At 31.7% G+C, this 18993-nt stretch overlaps 1 protein-coding gene across 1 annotated transcript; it reads right to left on the bottom strand.

Moving 5' to 3' along the window:
- Positions 1-752: 752 nt before the first annotated feature.
- On the bottom strand, positions 753-18744 carry LOC125065416. The gene is made up of 32 exons (XM_047672996.1): positions 18717-18744; positions 18379-18599; positions 16640-16911; positions 16206-16361; positions 15670-15993; positions 15400-15583; positions 14657-14898; positions 14187-14379; positions 13935-14115; positions 13759-13856; positions 13505-13684; positions 13163-13350; positions 12911-13078; positions 12685-12828; positions 12379-12457; positions 11882-12084; positions 11324-11379; positions 9217-9470; positions 8577-8857; positions 7852-8007; positions 7195-7515; positions 6689-6872; positions 6328-6566; positions 5962-6151; positions 5584-5770; positions 4974-5071; positions 4422-4601; positions 3953-4137; positions 2859-3026; positions 2246-2386; positions 1707-1791; positions 753-1003 (listed from the first exon to the last, which is right to left on the bottom strand). The coding sequence occupies exons 1-32, from the start codon at positions 18718-18720 to the stop codon at positions 800-802; spliced, it is 5766 nt and encodes a 1921-aa protein (XP_047528952.1). The 5' UTR covers positions 18721-18744; the 3' UTR covers positions 753-799.
- Positions 18745-18993: the final 249 nt, after the last annotated feature.

Here is an 18993-nt window from a genome sequence, read left to right as displayed (position 1 = left end):
TCGTCGTGTGATAATGCGTAATGCGTTTTTCCAGCGAGAAACATCTCGATTCCTCTCACTCTCATAAACCGTTGGGACGGCAACTCCAACACGGCTGGAAAGAGTTCAGGCGCAAAACCAACGGTTTTACGTGCTTTTTGAGATATGGATGTGTACACATATCTAACTTCCAGCCTCCGAGCGAATACTGAGTATTTTTCGACAAAAAAAATCCAATAATTATTTTTGTATATGCTCTCAAACAACAACCTCGGGATCTGTTGTCGTTTGTCGGGCATGTCGATTTTTTTCTATTATTGTCGTTTATTTAAACGTGTATTGTTTTAGAGATTTTTTTTTAAATAAGGGCGTAATATACTCGGCCTGGCAAATATGTCATCTGATTGTAAGTGGCTACCACTGATTATAGACATTATTATTTGACTTACATCGCCAATGCGCCTCTAACTTAGGGAGCTAAGATGTTATGTCCCTTGGGCCTGAAGTGTACTGGGTCATTAACCTTATAAACCACCACTCTGCAATACCAAGTACTTGGCCACTTAGCCGTTGAATATATGGTGAGTGGTGTAGATACAAAGCCCTAATAATTTCTACATAAATTTTATATTTTTATTTCAATACATTTAATAATAACGATTTTACGTTTAAACTTACGTTAAAACTTTTACTTAGGACACAAATTAATATCTTATCTATAAAAATCAATATCAACTCTAATAAAACTGAATCAAGGACATGGAAAAGTTTTAAATTTAACACAAAACTTTAAAGATGACAAATTAAATTGATTCATTTATTAAAGAAACACAGCAATTACAGCCATTATTGAAATTAAAAGTGTTGACATAATAACGTTAGTTGCGCTATCTCTAGCTGCGTTTAAAATCATGTCGACGTTAGCTGTACCCCAAGCCATATTGTTGCGCGCAGATGAAATAGCAGATATAGCACTGTTGAACTGGGCCGTGTTAGTCTGTGTACTGCGTAGCCATTCTTCGTACTGAAAAAAGATAAATATAATAAGAAAAAAAAACATTCACCACTTATCAACTAACCATGGAAACCAAGGTATTATGTCCCTTGTGCCTTTACCAACACTGCCTCATTAAAGATTCAAACCAGAACACAAAAATACTAAATATTGCTGCTTGGCCGCAGAATATGAGAGGGTGGTGCTTACTCAGTAAGGCCTACAACTGAAGCTAATATAAAAAGTGTAAAATCATTTAAAACTACTAAAAATATTAAGAATCTTCTTGAGTAAAGAATATTTTGTGTTTGAATAATTATGTGTCAGGAAGACTGGTTCGTTTTTTGACCAGAGGATCGGAATTGCGATTCAACGGGGAAATGCTGCTAACATTCTTGCCAACATTCCACGCGGTCATGATTTACAGTAACTATTTTTAATTAATATTTGTTTATATTTAACGACTTAATGTTTATAATTATTATAAAATAGCATTGATAATTACACATGTGCTAGAAATTACCCGACACGTGCTGGTTTTCTTACAATGTTTTCATTTACCATCAGATTTCAGTTTATCAACTGAACGATCTGATAACCACAGTCAACATTGTGTCAATAAGTGTTAATATTCGTAGTGGTATTCTACTATCTCAAATACAATATTTTCAGAATTTCTTCAATTATTCTATGCAGGTTTATCAACCATAAGGACGAGATGGGGAGTACTAACCTCAACAAGACCAGCTTCATCCAAGTAGGCTGCAAGATTGGAAAGAGCAGTATGTACCGGATTCGGAGGAGCGTCTTCAACATAACTATAACAATTTTAATGACATCTTAGCTAATAGTAAAATAATCTCAGAAATACTTAAGGTCACCGTTACAAATTGAATTGAAGTAATGTCACTTTGTAATGATAAATCACTCTCTATCAACAGTGATTTATCATTACAAAGCAATTTTAACTATTATGAGTTTTGATGTTTGAGAGTTTATTAACTGCAGAAGAATTATTCTGTAAACACACTTTCGTATCTTTCTCATGAAACTTTAAAACCAACTTATATGGTGATATGATATTTTGAAGCGTGTACATTTAAAAATTTATAATTAAAATATAATTTACTTTCAGATATATTGCGATCGTTTTCTGCGATGAGTTTCGGGTTTTTATCCTTACGGTATCAGTCTGATACAACTCAAGTTAATACTTTATAAGTTACATATCGTTTTCGTATTATTTTTGTTATGAATGAGATCGAAACTTACGCTACTCTGATAGCATTGATGTTGTTTTTCACGAACTGCAACACAGTATGTGCATTTTCAGGGTTACCAAGCAAGGCGTAGTTGAAAGATGTAGCTTTATCATGCGATCGCACAGCTTTGTCTAATGTAAATTCCAAGTATCTGAAATAATTTAATCAGAATATAATTTAAAACACAATAAAAATTAAAATAAATACCTGTCATACAAGGCACAGCTTAAACCGGCGGGTCTAACTGGATGGAATTTCGCACAGGATTTTTTTATGGTAGGTGTGCATGAGCATTAAGAAAGTCTTTTTATCCAAAATTAATCTCCGGCTAGAGTTAAATGGGGGTTAAAATTCAACATATCTGATGTTATAAATATGGAAATCGGTATTTATGCTAACGTAAATGAGTTAAACACAGATGCTAAAGATTTTTTGAAAATTTATCACCTAAAAGTGTAAAAACTAAGCTAGAAGTTCGTCAATTTTTAAGTTAGATTCATGGGCATTGCGATCTCCATATCTTCAGATCGAGGTCAGACTTCTGCTTATAAATAAAAGATGGAATCCCACTTTATATACCTACAAATTGAATCAACAGTTATTTTTCTATTTACAATAACTACCTCGTCAAAAGCTGAGGATCTCTGGTAGCACCAAGAGCCCTCAATATTTCCAACTGATCATTAGCAAAGTTAGAATTCCTGTATCTGTTTAATAGGAACTCAAAATCTTGCTCTCCTCCTTGTCTAACTCCTGCAATATAGACATGGCGCCGGATTCTAGGATCGACCCTAAAAGGCACAAAATGATCGATTTTCAAAAATGCTAATAAACTTATTATTTTAAATTGTAACAATTTATCAGCCATACATCTCTTATTCTTCACTAATTTATTTTACAAATAAATTAATTGTATTCGTATAATAATAAACTATTTAACGTCGATAATAGTTGTGGAATTATAACGTCGATATATTTAAATAAAACACGATTTTCTTAAAGTCAAGTACAGAAATTCAGAGACTTTCATGGCAAATCACGAACGTTAAAATGCCAAAAGATGAATTTTATACGATCGGATACGGGACTAACAAATAGATAAATTAAATATATATACCAAAAGGCTAAGTATCTTCCAAGATGTATTATTTGAAAATTATTATAATTCTAATAAATCAAGGATTTTTCCAGGAAATATTTATAAAATCGGACGAGCAAGCACTCAATACTGCACATAGACATTGGCGCCGTGAAAAAATTAACCATCCCTTACAATGCCAATGAGTCTTGGGAGCTGAAATGTTATATCCCTTGAGCCTGTAGTTTTGATGGAACTATTATATGATTTCTTATGAAATTTCCAGATGTTGTTGTTTCTGTGACTATTTATTTCAACAGATATACAAACAAAACCAAAAGCATTTCTTGATCTTAATAAATGATATAGAAAGACATTTATATTATTTTATGATATAAGGACACCACTAAATATTATATAGCAAAGTGTCTGAAAATGATCAATAACTACTAATCGGATGTCATAGTGACACTACTACACAGAGTGAATCATGAGGAAGGTTGAGATAGATAATAATTCGATAAGTTTTTTAATTGGCTGATATATTGTTGATGTCAGAAAAAATCATTCCGACTGAGTGGTACATGGTACATACTTGCATGGTTAGTCAATAGTGTATGTATCTGGATATATTCTTACCAAGTGCCTTGATCTCTCATGGAAATGAATTTATCCCTCGAATTTTGAATGCATACTTCGTGACCAAGAGTGCATGCAAAGTGCAGGACCTCTTGTCGAGTAAGGGTTATAGTCACCGACTCATTGGAAGCTGGTTCATATCCAAGAGTATTGATAACGTGATCCATGTAGCTAAGGAGGTATGACTGAAAATATTTCGGTTTTCATACAATCGTCACGTAAAAAAGCACTAGAAATGGCTGCCCTAATTATAACACAAATGTTTAGGAATCACCTTTGTAGCCAAATATTTAAGAATCACCAACTAGCCAATGGCATCTTTCTTATCCGCCTGCATCAAATCATGACTTATTTCTACTTTTGATATGGCTCAAAATATAAATGTCAAATTTATTTACTGTTTTGATAAATCTAGTTTTTTTTTTATATCTTTAGATATAACTAAACTATAAATTAAAGAGATACTTACATCAAAGGTCGCCTGACTCTCGGGAAGATGGCGCAGTCTATTCCTCAACCAAGAATATCCACTAATTGCTGGATTCCAAACGTGATAATTAATTTCATTGCGTAGGAATTTAATAATATGAAAGCCGAAGCGATATGTTAGTTTATTTGCTCTCATTAAAGCGAATACATCATTAACAATCTGTAAAAAAAATATACATGTATGTTTGTAAGTAAAAGGCTTACCCAGTTTTGGTCACCGCAGTTATTTTAAAGACAACTCCGCAATTACGGGTGCATTTTCATTGTACCGTTTATTCAATACAATCCGAGAACACGAAAAGGATCAAAATCAAACGACTTGCCTAGCTTCTATTTCCACGGTGAGGCAGGGTATAACACTAACAATTTTGTATATTTATTTTACTGCTGAAAAATTCTCGACTCAAAAAAACCACCTTTCCTTTCAGTCAGGATATTTTTTATCAACAATATATATATTTTTAATTTATACTGTTAAATCTATTAAATTTATATTATGTGTCCACCTTTTAAGGTTTAAGTATATACTTACTTGCGCTCGGTTTAAGTAATGAATAGATTCCGGATCGTTCAACAAAGCCTCTGATATTAAATTCCAAGTTTTGACATCGTAGTTAACTCGGTAATGTCCTGAATATAAGAACTTTAATGTTAAAAGAATTAACGTATATCGATATCTTTTAAACAATATTTTATTTAAAAATACTTATCATTTGTTTTTTACTATTTAGAATAATATATTAATAAATACGCCAATTTTGCCTTGCTTGAGTTTTGACCAAAAATTGTGAGTTCAACCCCGGGCTAGAATTACTGACTATTCATACACTTTCATTATATTATTCATAACATTTGTCTTTCCAATTCATATCATTCTCAGCGGCGCATAAAAACAACTTGAGAAAATCTGCATACGTCGTACGAAATCACATAGTAGTAAAGATGAGGCTTTACTTTACTTGGCTCTATACATTTTTTTAATAAGCTGCTTGAAAATAATTAAACGCCTTACAAAATTGCAATAGCAAATGTGATAGTTATAACAATTGCTTTTTTGTTCCATAGTATTTGCTTTAAAATACTCCACCAATTTAATAAAATATACAAAAGTATAATTCAAAATATTATTTAAGTTCATGTACCATGTTGTTGATTATTGAATATAACCCATTCATCGGCCGCTTCTTTTTGAATTACTGCATGTTTTGAAGTCAGCATGTAATTGGCTTTTAAATTTGTAAAATCTGGTTTCGCTTTACTAGCATATGTTATAGGTATAGGATATATTTGATCCGTGGTTCCCGCTGATGCACTGAGGAAAAACCTTTCCTGGTAAAAAATATCATTCATTAAATTAATTATCGATCTCAGGGCGTCGGGCTTTCACCATTAAAAGCGAGGCATTAGACCAACGAAACAAATTATAGGCGAGCAATTTATAGCAAAGGAATATATACAAAGCAGAAATATTAAACTAAACATACATTTTTAGATAAAATTTCAGCATCATTTTAACTTACTTGAGTCAATGTCATTTCACCAGTTACGTAGTTAACTTCTACTGTTAAAAGAGGATAGCCTGCCTCATTAACCCAAATGCGATAAAAATCAGTAAAATTAAAGTTCGAGTACTCATTCAAAGTACGATCTTCATCTATTGCTTTTGCAAATGCGTCATATAAATCATACTGATCTGTTGCTTCATAAGGACTAAAAAAACAAAAGAGTGATGTATAAAACTGAGTTGAAAATCAAGGCAACGTTATTTGTCGAGTTAAGGGACAATAATAAAAAATATAATTATTTAGAGATAGTTGCAAATATTACATTATAATCAATTTAATTAATAAACTATTTTAATAAACAACTATACTTAATAAACTTACTTATTCAACAAAAAATATTGGCAAGCTTTCTGGAATGTTCCAGGAGTTATCATATCACCGAGCATCCTCAGAAATGCAGCTCCCTTAGAATAACTAATAGTTCCAAAATGTCCAGTCACTTGAGCTGGACTATTGACATCATGGTTTAGTGGAACAGTTGTAACTCCGGAGTCAAAGTTTAAGCTGGTTTGAAGGTAACGAGAATTAAAATGCTCATGCAGGTCATACTGGGGAAACATCTGAAAAGATCAAGTATCAAATTTATTCTTGTGGTATTATGTCTAAAATAGTCAACTAACAATATACATTATAAGAGGAGCTTATTGTTTTAGTTTTGTCCTAATAAAATTAAACTGATTACCTGATGTGCAGCAATGTATCCGAAATAGCTGGCGAAACCCTCATTAATCCAAGTGTTACTCCACCAAAAACAAGTTATCAAATTGCCGAACCATTTATGAGCTAATTCATGAGAAACAAGAGTAGTAGCATAATGTTCGACTGACATAATAGTTTCCCTCGGGTCGATAATTAGGTATAATTCTCTAAAAAAAGGTTTTAGAAAGTAAAATTTGGTATTTGAAATAATTATTGAACAAAGTCAAACTTTGCACCGTAAATAATTAACGTCGTAAGAGTAGATTAGTAAGACTCAAGTGAAGACACTATATGGCTTTCAAATCAAATAAACGGCATGTAATTCGTTAGTTATATATTTCACGAATCATAAGCAATTTTAATTGACTTGCAACATGACACTGCTGATTATTTAGCGTACTTTACTGATTAAAATCATAGCACCATCGGTCGAAATCTTTAATTCTATAATGGATACTAGATTCACGTAACTTGAGATTTTGGACTTACCTGTAGCTGACCATGCCCCAATTTTCGGTACCTGCTGATGCCCAGTCCGGTGAAGAAATATGATCGTTTAAAAGATTTGGATGTAACGACGAATACGGTATTTTAAAATAATCGTCAAAGTATTCAGTCATTTTAACAGTCAGATCTAAAGCATGATCACCTAATCCTGCTGTATTCGATCTACCGATGATTCTTATTGCTGGAGAAAACGATGTGTTACTTGCGATCACTTTAAATGATTCGCTTACTAAGAACGTGACTAGATACGAGGACATTTTTGGACTCTCAAGGAAATTGTCACGGGTCCTATTATTCTCTAGACTGAAAGTTACAATAGAGTTAGAACTTAAAATTAAACACATTCATTTTAAATACATAATTCATTTTAATAGATTCATTTACAATTACTATCTACAATTACTTTTTTTAATAATAAAATTGACTTTTTAGGTGAAAGTCCGTTTTATGCGACTCAATTCATAATAAATATCAAAATAATCTTTTTTACTACTAAATAAATAATTTTTAATAGAATTCCGAAAAATATATAATTTTAAAGTAAATGTTCGCTTCCAACTAATCCAACAAGGACTTTTTGCTGTTATTAAATAATTCGAATAAATCATTAGATGTAAAAATAGCAAAGAGGTTACTTACGTATCTGTGTTTTCAATACCAGTGTTCGAGTAGGTCCCAATATAACTCGATGGTTTCGATAAATGAAGCTTGAATACTGCTTTGAATAATGGCTCGTCCCAGCATGGGAATGCTTGTCTTGCATTGTACGGCTGGAAATGCGTGGCTGCATATATCCTAAAATATTTTATTAGTCAAGCTATTTTTAAGTCAAGGTCAAAACTCTTATAGAATATTGTGTGAAGCATTATATTTATTTATTTATTTATTATGTAGCCAACTGCTTTCATTTCGAAAGAAAATACTGTTGTAAATATTTTTCTTATATTAAAATGGCCTGGTGACATTTTTTCATTCTTTCATTGCGTTAGTAATTAGTTTGAGGAGTAAGAGTATACATATATACATGATTCTTCAAAATAAAAATGAACACTATATAGTCGGGGACAAAGATAACAAGTTTATACTTGTTATTTATATTAGGAGACTAGCTGAACCTGCGGCTTTACCCGCGCGAAATTTATAAAACACAATTTTTTAACCCCCGTTTACCCTCCTAGGGGTGAAGATTCGTAAAATGCGAATGTCTACACCATATCACCATATAAAGAACCTACCCGCAAAATATCAAGTTGTAGGTGTTATAGTTTCTGAGATTTCGTGATTAACCAGCGAGTGCTATTTCGCTTATTAATATATTGATTTACGTATTTTTTGTCTATAAAGGTCCATCATTTTTTATTTACCTTTCAACGCCTTCGTCATCAGTGTACCACCCTTTCCAAATACCTCTTTTCATTGGTCCATCATTCATTGAATTGCTATAATCAATATAGAGTGTGTAATTTCTTCCAAGATCCATCGCTTGTTGTAAATTGATACGTAGAAAATGAAACTGCGGCTCCAAAGTGTACGGTTCAATTAAATTAAGGTTTACTGTTTCTCCATTATCAGAAAACAGATTAATAAAGTTTATACTATCGACATTGGAGTGCAGGACAATATTAGTGACGTTTTCTTCTGTTGCCTAAAAATGTCATTAATTAAACAAAAAAAAAAGCTTAACCTACAACGACAGACACTGACAGTTGACCGAAGTTCTTCAGTTCATCTAATGCTCGATATAGGCAACTATAGTGAAGATATCTATCTGTACGTATTTGATATACAACTAGCTCATTTTAATAGGATAATTTAAAAAAACTTAAATAAATTGTAGATGTAGTTGCTCTTCAATAAATTACAAACCTCTAATAGTAATAATAATATACTAAAGAACATCGATTTCATTTAAAATGTTTATTATGTTTCTTTTGTCATTGTTTTTTGTAATTATATAAGATAGTTTGTATGGGGTATTTACGTATCGTTAGATAAAATTTGTACCTGAATAACAATGAATTCTCTTCCATCGAAGCTAAATGGTCGATCTGTTCTCTCAGCGAAATAAAGATCAATATAAATGTCATATTCTAAAGGCACAACATTCTCTGGTAGGCGATAAACTTTGTCGGCACTTCTAGAAACCAACTGAGCCGAAAATTCGGGAAGCTCTTCTATTTCTTCTATCCATAAAGGATTATCAGCATTGGTCGTGGTTAAGACCAAGAAGGCCAATGAAAGGAAAAACCAGGACATTTCTGAAACAATTTCATAAATCTAGGCATCAACAAACTAATAATGATCAACTTTTATATCAACGAGCTATGATAATATTTTCTCCTATCATTTTATACTGTCATACAACCAAATTTGATATATATTTATTTTAAACAAAACATCTAGTGTGCACTGTTTAGGATTTAGTAGATAATATAGAAACATTCTTATACAATACGTTAAATATAGTTTAGATAAGTAACGAAATAAATCAGAACAAACTATGATACGTAAATCAAGACGATATTGTTGTTGTATTTTCGTATTTAATTGTAAATATTTTAAACAAAATTTATAAACTAACCTTTTTATGGAAATATCCTTAGCCTCGGATGGAAGAAGGTACAGTGAATTCATATCATTGTTCTAAATACCAATTCAAAAACAATATTCTAGGGATAAGCAATACAATTAGATAAAATATAATCATTTGATATTATTTTGATACCATTCGATCTAAATCATTGATATCATGATAAAAATGTAATTATTTATTGAACGCTCATTTATGTAATACCAAAATATATTGACACTTAATCTATGTGTAAGCTTAGCTACGTTTTATTTTTTTATATGGAAATCGAAAATTTACAAAATTAACATCTTCCATACGAACTTGTATGCCTGATTTTTTCGCCTTAAAAGACGAGTTTTTAGTAAACGCTTTAACGACTGACCTTTTCTTATAAACGCAAGCCAAAATACCGTATTCCATATTTCAAACAATGAAAAAGGCTACATTCGATAAATACTTTCATCGTCAATTTCGCCTTTTTATGAACAGACCAAGCCTCAATAATAGTTTCTATGTTTCTAACTTCCAAAAATGACGAGCTCCCATACAAACTTCCGTCCAAAGTTGTACCCTCTTAAGTGAATATTCATAAGGTCTTTATTATCTTTCTTTAACTCGTTAACATAAACTAAAATTTAGGTTTCCGCTTTTCTAAGAACAGATATAACGAATTTCCATACAAACTTTCATTCTTGTTGAAACCGTAATGAATTTTGATAAATCCTCTTTTTCCTACCTACCTCGTATGTCAGTCAAGTAATTTTAAAATTTATTAAGTAAATTAAGCAAATGTCAATTTAATAAAAAATATATACCTCATAACATGAGTTCCCTTTACATAATTAACAAGTTTCTGTCCGCAACTTTGAGCGCACGTTGTTGCACGATCAGATGTTAGTTCTGATGTACGTTTGTCCTTCACGATGATCGATTGATAAGAAAAATGTTAACAGACAAACACACTCACTTTCACATTTGCAATATTGTTACTTCTGTTACATATCAAACGAATATAGCCTTCCTTGGTGTTCAAGCTTGCTTCATGTTGAATTTCATAAAATTCGGTTCAGTAAATTGGGTGTGATATATGCTGACTGACTGACGAACTGAGTTACTTTCGCATTTATAATATTAGTATAGAAAGTTTGGATTATTAAAAATAACACAAACGCTATATCATTAACATCTCATGAAAGATACTAGACATAGCCCTCACTTAGTCAAAATATAATGCTTGATTATTCCAAAAGCATAATTGACCTTCAAATTAATTTATCCTTTTACTAAATAATATAATTTCGAATGATAACAATAATTTACATATACATAATATAACATAATTAATATATATTTTACTTGTTTATTTAAAATGAAATCAAAATCGCTATAATATAACAAAATGTAATTATTTATTATGATTAAAAATAGAAAATAATAGTTGTCCCAGAACAAGACCCTTAGAGACTCTAAAATTTTTTCGATATTTATTATATATGTAATTATTATTATTTTTAAATTAACTTGCTCCGTTTTATTTACTTGGTAGGGCTTCGTGGAAGCTCGTCTGATTAGGTACCACCCTCTCATCAGATATTCTATCGCCAAACAGCAGTAATTAATACTATTGTGTACCGATTTGAACTAGTGGCTAGAGATGCGTAAGGACGTAACACCTTAATTCTAAAGGCTGTTGGCGCATTGACGATGTAAAGAATGGTTAATATTTCTTACAGTGTTATCTTCTCATTGACTTTTTTACTTAATTCAAGATGGTATTTATTGTATTCTAAATATCACAGTCGAAATACAACTTGAACTTATTTAGAATATCATGCGTGTAAAACATTAATTTGTGATCTATCATGAGTTATATTTTATCTAGTACGAATCTCCTTGAATTCTTTTGAGCCACTCATTGGCAATATATTATTTTTGATTCTACATTCGGTGTACGACGCCTTTGTTTAGATATAATAACAAAAAAATACTTCGTTATGTACAAAAATTTATTAAAATATAATTACATTTTAAATAATGATGCTCAAAATGAACAAACTTTGTTACTACAATACTTATAATATTACAGTTTATTGGAACAGGTGAGCAACTAATGCCACTGCTAGTAAAACTATAGATACGGATATTGTCGCTGAAGCGTTCCTATTTCTAATAGTTGTGAATAGGTCTGGTGCGACATTGTTTCCCCATCTGATGTTGTTCAAAGCAGAATTAATAACGTTGACACCAGAATTGAAAGATGTACTCAAAGCCACTTGTTCTCTGTACAGCCATGCTTGGAACTGTGAAATTAAGATAGAAACAAATAAAGATAAACATTTAAGTGTAGGTTTTGAATTAAATGATTTTACAGAGAAACTAATTATAAATGCTCGGAATATATTAATAAAATTTAATAATCAAAACAAATCCATGTCTAATACCTTCTAAAAAATATTATAAAGAAACTTTGAAAAGGTTTTTCAGAAAAACTAGCTTAAGAGTTTTTATTTCTGTTTGATTAAAATAAAATTGAGAGTAATAAAATGATGTAAGATGTAAAAAATTAATCGCCAAAGTGATAAAAATCAACTTACAGCTACAATATGTTCGAAATTCGTCAAGTGAGTCGCCAAAGCGCTTACGCAAACATCAAGTCTTGCTTGACCGCCATATCTGGAAAAAACGTAAATGGGGATAAATATCTCTTAATTTTATAAATAAATAAACACCAATTGCATTAATGTAACACTTAAAAATTTCGTAAAGCAAATGTGATCGAATTATTTATAACATTTTAACGAAAAATATAAACGAAATCAACCAAGAATATATTATGTATACTAAAAAAGTAAAGTACTTAGTAGTAAATACTACTAAGTAAGTAGTAAAAAAATACTTACGACTGTCTCATTTCTGCGTAGTTTCTGTATAAGAAATCGAGAACGATTGGCACATTCTGCCGATTGCCTTGAAGCGCGAAACTGAAGGCATTGGTCTTGTCATGGACCCTGATTTTGTCATTTTGCATCGACTCAACTAGGTAACTGTAAATATTAATTTAACTTAAGGAAGTCTAGTAAGTTAAACACAATATTAAATACAATTATTATAAATATTTAGACTTACTGTGACAACGAAGCATTATCTCTGGTGCAAGCGAGAGTGCGCAACATGACAACCATATCAGCGGTGTTTTCTGAAGTATTATATTTCTGGAATAAGAACTGATAGTCGGAAGCATTACCATAACGAAGACCAGTGCAATAAACGTAACGGCGTGCATTCTTTGGTACTCTGTAAAAACAGTGTTGAAATTATGTTTTACGATTTCAAAATGTAGATCGATGTAGAGTTGTGATGTTAGAAAAGTCAACTTACAAGTAATTGTTACTACTTCTGAATCGTCTCCATTTTTCAAGACTATCGTTGATACAGCCCTCGTGACCAAGTTGACAAGCGTAGTTCATGATCTGCATCCTACTTTGTGTAGTGGAAATTGCCTCATTTGCTCTTTCTTCGAATCCTAATTCCTGAATGGCCCCTTCTAATAACGCCAAAAGGTAAGTCTAGAGTAAAGAAAGAAATAAAAATTAATAAGCGTTTCTCATTTTAAAACTTGATAGAAAAATTTAGATAGTAATAATAATAATTCAGATTCGAAACTAGAGGGAAAAATATTACTTAATTCTTAATTATATACATGCTTATATACATGCTTACATTGAATTCCTCATGAGCTCTAGGCAAATGTTCTAGCCTTCGTCGAACCCAGTCTAGTTGTGACAAAACTCCATTCCACACATAATAGTCACTTTCATCTTTAAGGAAAGAGAGCACATCAAACGCACGCCTTACGCTAATTTTGCCTGCTCTGAGGAAAAATAGGACATCGTTTGTCATCTGAAAAAAAAATCATGCGCTTTACGATAATTTAAGTTAATATTAAAAAAATATATACGAACTTGTTAGCTTACCTGAGCTCTGTTTAATTTATGGATAACAGTTCTGTTACGACGTAATTGAGATGCAAGCATTTCCCAACTGTGGTCATCATAGTTAACTCGATAGAGTCCTTAGAAACAAATAAAATAATTTTGAAGGTCTATTATTTTTAATATATTTATTTTATAATAATTATTATCATACTTACCAGAATGTTGAAGGTTAAACACAACCCAATGGTGTCCAGCTTCCTTTTGAATAGTCATAGTCTTGTTGGTAAATACGAACTTAGGTTTAAGATCGTTAAAATTTGGACTTCCACCATGTGTCCATGTGATCGGTATATGCCAGATTGTATCTGGTACTGTACCAGAAAGTTGGAAGCGTTCCTATATAAATTAAACATTGTTAGTTCCGTTTACTTATAATCCATATAAAATTAAAAAATAATATAACGTACCTGAGTAATAGTAATGAGACCTGTGGACATGTTGACATCCACATTTAATACTGGAGAACCTGGGTTCTGTACCCAGTTGTCAAACACCACACCAATGTCGATATTAGGGTAAGTTGTTTGGAAGGTAGGATCCTCGGAACATGCCCTTCTGAATGCGTTGTACATGTCTATGGGATATCCAATACCGTAAGCACTAAAAATTAAATATATATCTTTAAAAGGAGTTAGGTAACAGCCTATAAGAATCACACTGGGGCCAAGATCTCTTGTTTTATTAATCCAACCCCAAGATTAATTATAAACACAAATTAAGCACATGAAAAATTTGTGGTGCTTGTTCGAGTCACACAATTCTAGTTACGTTTTGACTGCTGTAACTAATGGGCTATTTCGGTTCCCAATTCAATCATTATCACAATATTATCAAAATATATCTGAATATTCTTACGAGTTGACATTAATTTACTTACTTATCTTTTAAATAATATCTCAGGGCTTTCTGGAATGTTTCATAACCAACGAAATGTTCCAATGTTCTTAAGACCGAAGCACCCTTAGCATAACTTGTTGTACTGAAATGCGCTGAGACGGATGGATTACTCGCTACTTCTGTCCAGTTCATAGGAGTAGCACCTGCACTAGCATCAGCACTTAAAGCACTCTGTACTCGATTAAGAATAAAACGATCATCTAATTCTAAAGACGTATCAGCCTGAAATGATAAGTTAATATTGTTTTAATACACATTCATAATATTTAAATAAAGCATTTTCTTGTTTTCAATTATTTAAAATAAAAACTAAAGTACCAATACGTTTTATATGCAATTGAAAAATCATGATACAATTCAAGAAGACTCTTAGAAGCATTTTTGAATCGTCATTTTACAGGATTGAGTTAGTTTTGAAGAAATGCTTAGTAGTTGATAGTATGTTTCACACGATATTTAAAAAAATCTTAAAGGACGGCCCCGTTCTGAGATTTGCATGCATTGCAACAGTTCAGATTTGAGCATTACATTACGTAACATGCATTTGTTAACATTACATCTACGAAGAGTCAAACGTTACAGTGTAAAACAACTAACTCAAGAACAGGTGACTGTAACGTATTGTAACGTAATGCTCAAAATTGAATCTTACTTTGTTACACTACAGACGTGTGCTGCAGATGAAGAATGCCCTAAGATAATAATTAAAGAAATAATATTTACATAGTGTGCACCAAAATATTCAAAGTAGCTGGCAAATGACTCGTTCAGCCAAAGGTTACTCCACCAGAAACATGTCACCAAGTTACCAAACCATTTGTGAGCAAGTTCGTGAGCAATGATGGTTGCAATGAAAATCTTATCCAAAACATTAGTATGGTTTTGATGATAGAGTAAGTACGCCTCTCTGAAAAAAGGCAATAATGAATCTTATATGACTTTAATTCAACTATTAATAATATTCGAAATTTAATTTATTTTAAATAATCATACCTGTAGTTGACCATTCCCCAATTTTCCATAGCACCAGATGGGAAATCAGGCAACGCGATGTGATCGTTTTTCATGGGTTGGCCTTGTCCCATATCATAGTAGTTAATATCGAAATATTCGTCCATCACTTCAGTAATTTTCATACCAATGTCGGCAGCGTAAGAATGTTGATCGAGAGGACCTTGACGAGAGATAATTTGGAAAGGTCTGTTAGGTTTGGAAGATTCGTTGGTAGCAACGAAATCACTGACGTGGAAAGCAATGAGGTAGGAGGACACAGCGGGAGTTGGCAAGAATGTCTCACGAACACGGCCTGTTGATACCCTGTTAAAAATTAATAAAAGATTACAACATCAATACGCATTATATACTAATAATCGATTTAATTCAAACTGTATTATTAAAAATGATTTCTCAATTAAATGTTGCTATTTACAATTTTGTCATTTTTAAGCCGATATTAATGCTAAGACTCTATCGTAAAATCGTGTATATTGTACGTATCATATATATCGGTCGGTTGATTATGTACTTACTGTTGGGTAGCGTTGATGGCCATATTAGAGTAAGAAGGTGACAGATTGGCATCACGAGTTATTGAAATAACGAAAGGACATTTAAATTGTGGTTCGTCAAAACATGGGAAAGCTTTTCTTGCGTGATAAGGTTGGAACTGTGTCGTTGCATATTCGCTAAAAGATAAAATACAAAATTAATATATGTTTTTTTAACTCGTAAAAGAACAATAATAGGCTAATGAGATAGTCGCTTCGAACGAAGTTTCTTTCAGGCAAGATGGAATTAATTATCAAAGTTTGGATAAATTAAGGATTGGTGACAAAAGTGAAGTCCATAAATTGGCACAGTTGTCGTTACGAACTTAATCTTACACCTAATGTGTAGCCATAATTTGACAAGAGCCTGGAGTGAAACGGGATTAGAAACTTCGTTCCAATGAGCCATTATTTACCGTTTTTCATTGCCAACGTAATAATATCCTTTGTAAAAACCACGATCATGAGGATTTTCATTTATGCGACCAAGATAGCTGATAGTGATCGTATATTGACCGGGCATGATGGTGGACGCAAAATTAATTTTCAACACCTCATAGTAACTGTCAGTTTCGAAACTATTCGGGAATTGGAGATTGACTGGTCGATTGTTAGCGTCTACGACATTCACACCGGTAATGGCAACTACATTTTGGTGCATTACAATTTGTGTGAGGTTTCGACGAATCTGAAATGAAAGCAGTAAGTTTAAAACAATATACAAACTTTCTAAATAAGGAGATTAATTTATCTTCTGTTAGTGAACGTATAGCAGGAAATACGATTCAGAAAAGTTTTTGGTGTATAATACTTGGCAAACAAAGTCTGCCGACTGTTTTGCTCAGGATTAATAATAATTGGTATCTATTTTAGTGACTTATCTGATGTAATAGTAACATATTTCTATATTATAAAAGATAAAATCCGTTTACGTCGATCTTAATCGAAAATAGATCGGGTTCAAAGTCGAGCACTAAGTTTTCATGTGGTTAATTAATTAATCTCGTACTCATTTATGCATCGCGATTCTTGGTGGTATAGTTTTGAGCTAGCTCGTCTCTGTAGATTCCACCCACTCATCATATACATATTCCGGTTTTATATATGTTCCGGTTAGAAAGATGAGTAAGTCTGTTACACTGGCTGCCTGTGCACAAGGGACATAAAATCTAAGTTGCCAAGTTTGGGGGCGGGTTGGCGATATAAAGAATGGTTAATATTTCTGACTGTACCAATGTATATGGGCGGTGGACGTTATAATATGTCATATTTATTAATATTATTCTTTTTTTACATCACTGTTATATAATTTTACATAAAGACTATATTTGCATAGAAAACCATAACAAATTAATAGATTCACGTCACGGTTAGCCGACTTTTAGCAATTTTATCAATTAGATAAAAAAAAATAATCATGAATGTATGATTAAGTATGTCGGCGATTAATTTATTGGAAATACTATCTAAATCTGTGTCATATTTTTTGATAACAGCACACTTTTTGATACACTAAAAATACTTGCGATATAGATTCGATCTACAACAATTAACGTGACACCAAAATCACGTTTTAGTCCTATTGATCGCATTTATGCATTTCAGTATCGCAAAAATTTAATGTTCTACATTTTAGAGAAGTAAAGTTTGTAATGTTGGATGTAGGAAGTAAACAGAAGCTAGTCTAGCTAGCTAATCCAACAAAAAAAAACCCTATCATTTGATGTCTTTAAGCAAAGTATAAATTAAAATAAAAAATATTTACTTATACTTATAATATACATTCCTTAGAATTTTCCTTTCAGTAAAGTATTGCCGTAATAGGAAATTTTACTTAAAATGAAGAACTTTGTAGGATATGTCACAATTTAATAATTAGATTATTAATTTAACATATTCATACAACATTTATGTATTACCATGGAAGATGAAAGAGTTTAATAGAAGAGTTTTTTTTTTTACTAAAGACATTAAAAAGCGAAGAAAAGTATATATAAAGCCAGAACTTAAAGACAATTAGAATTGGAGCATGAAACTACGTAAAGTTTTAATGATAACAAAACTCAAAAATCGAAGCTGCTGTTTATTTACAGCTATTGTATCTATTATTTTAAAAAATTGTATATTTATGTATGCCTAGAAAATAATTACTAACCTGAACATCAACTTGAACAATACCATTGAATCTAGATTCAGCCAGATATACGTCAAGGTCGACATGGAAATAAATAGGTTGCACAATGTCCAAGAGCCTGTATTTTGGGTCATCAATATTTGTATTGTATCCGATCATTTCAAAGTCTGGCGTAACCTCCCCGGGATCCGCGTAGGCCAGACCCACGAGAAGAAATAAAAACGTGACCATCATTTTGAGACCTAAAACAATTTAGTCTGTTCTCAAACTGTTGTATTTTTTTGATCAGCATTTTTTTTAATTATTATAAGGTTATATTATAGTAGACAAAAAATTATTTAAATTTTATTCAATCTTACCCATGGTGGTCACGACGGAACCTAACGGTCAACTAAAGTCGTTAAAATTAATTTTCATAATATACATTTTTTATCACCAATCAGCCTTATTATCTTAGTACAATGTATAGATTATTTTTTTTTTTTTAATAAAGTTATCAAATTCGATCGACGATAATAGTTTTTATGATGCACTCATATTTTTTTGTAAAATTTGAATATAATTAATCATCAACATTCTTAAGCGTGACTAAGTGTTTTAACAATAGCTTCTTATTATTCTTATTCATATTAATAA

Source organism: Vanessa atalanta, chromosome 7 (assembly GCF_905147765.1).
Source record: "Vanessa atalanta chromosome 7, ilVanAtal1.2, whole genome shotgun sequence".
In the NCBI taxonomy this organism is placed as follows: Eukaryota; Metazoa; Arthropoda; class Insecta; order Lepidoptera; family Nymphalidae; genus Vanessa; species Vanessa atalanta.
This window is presented reverse-complemented; position numbering and strand designations above follow the sequence as displayed.

Excerpts from the sequence above, each read along its gene's own strand:
- LOC125065416 (XM_047672996.1), bottom strand. Across the intron at positions 11,380-11,881 it reads GTGGCATTAGTTGCTCACCT|AATATCTGATGAGAGGGTGG; the intron begins GTTCCAATAAAC and ends GTTTGGCGATAG. Across the intron at positions 1,004-1,706 it reads ATGAAGCTGGTCTTGTTGAG|TACGAAGAATGGCTACGCAG; the intron begins GTTAGTACTCCC and ends ATCTTTTTTCAG.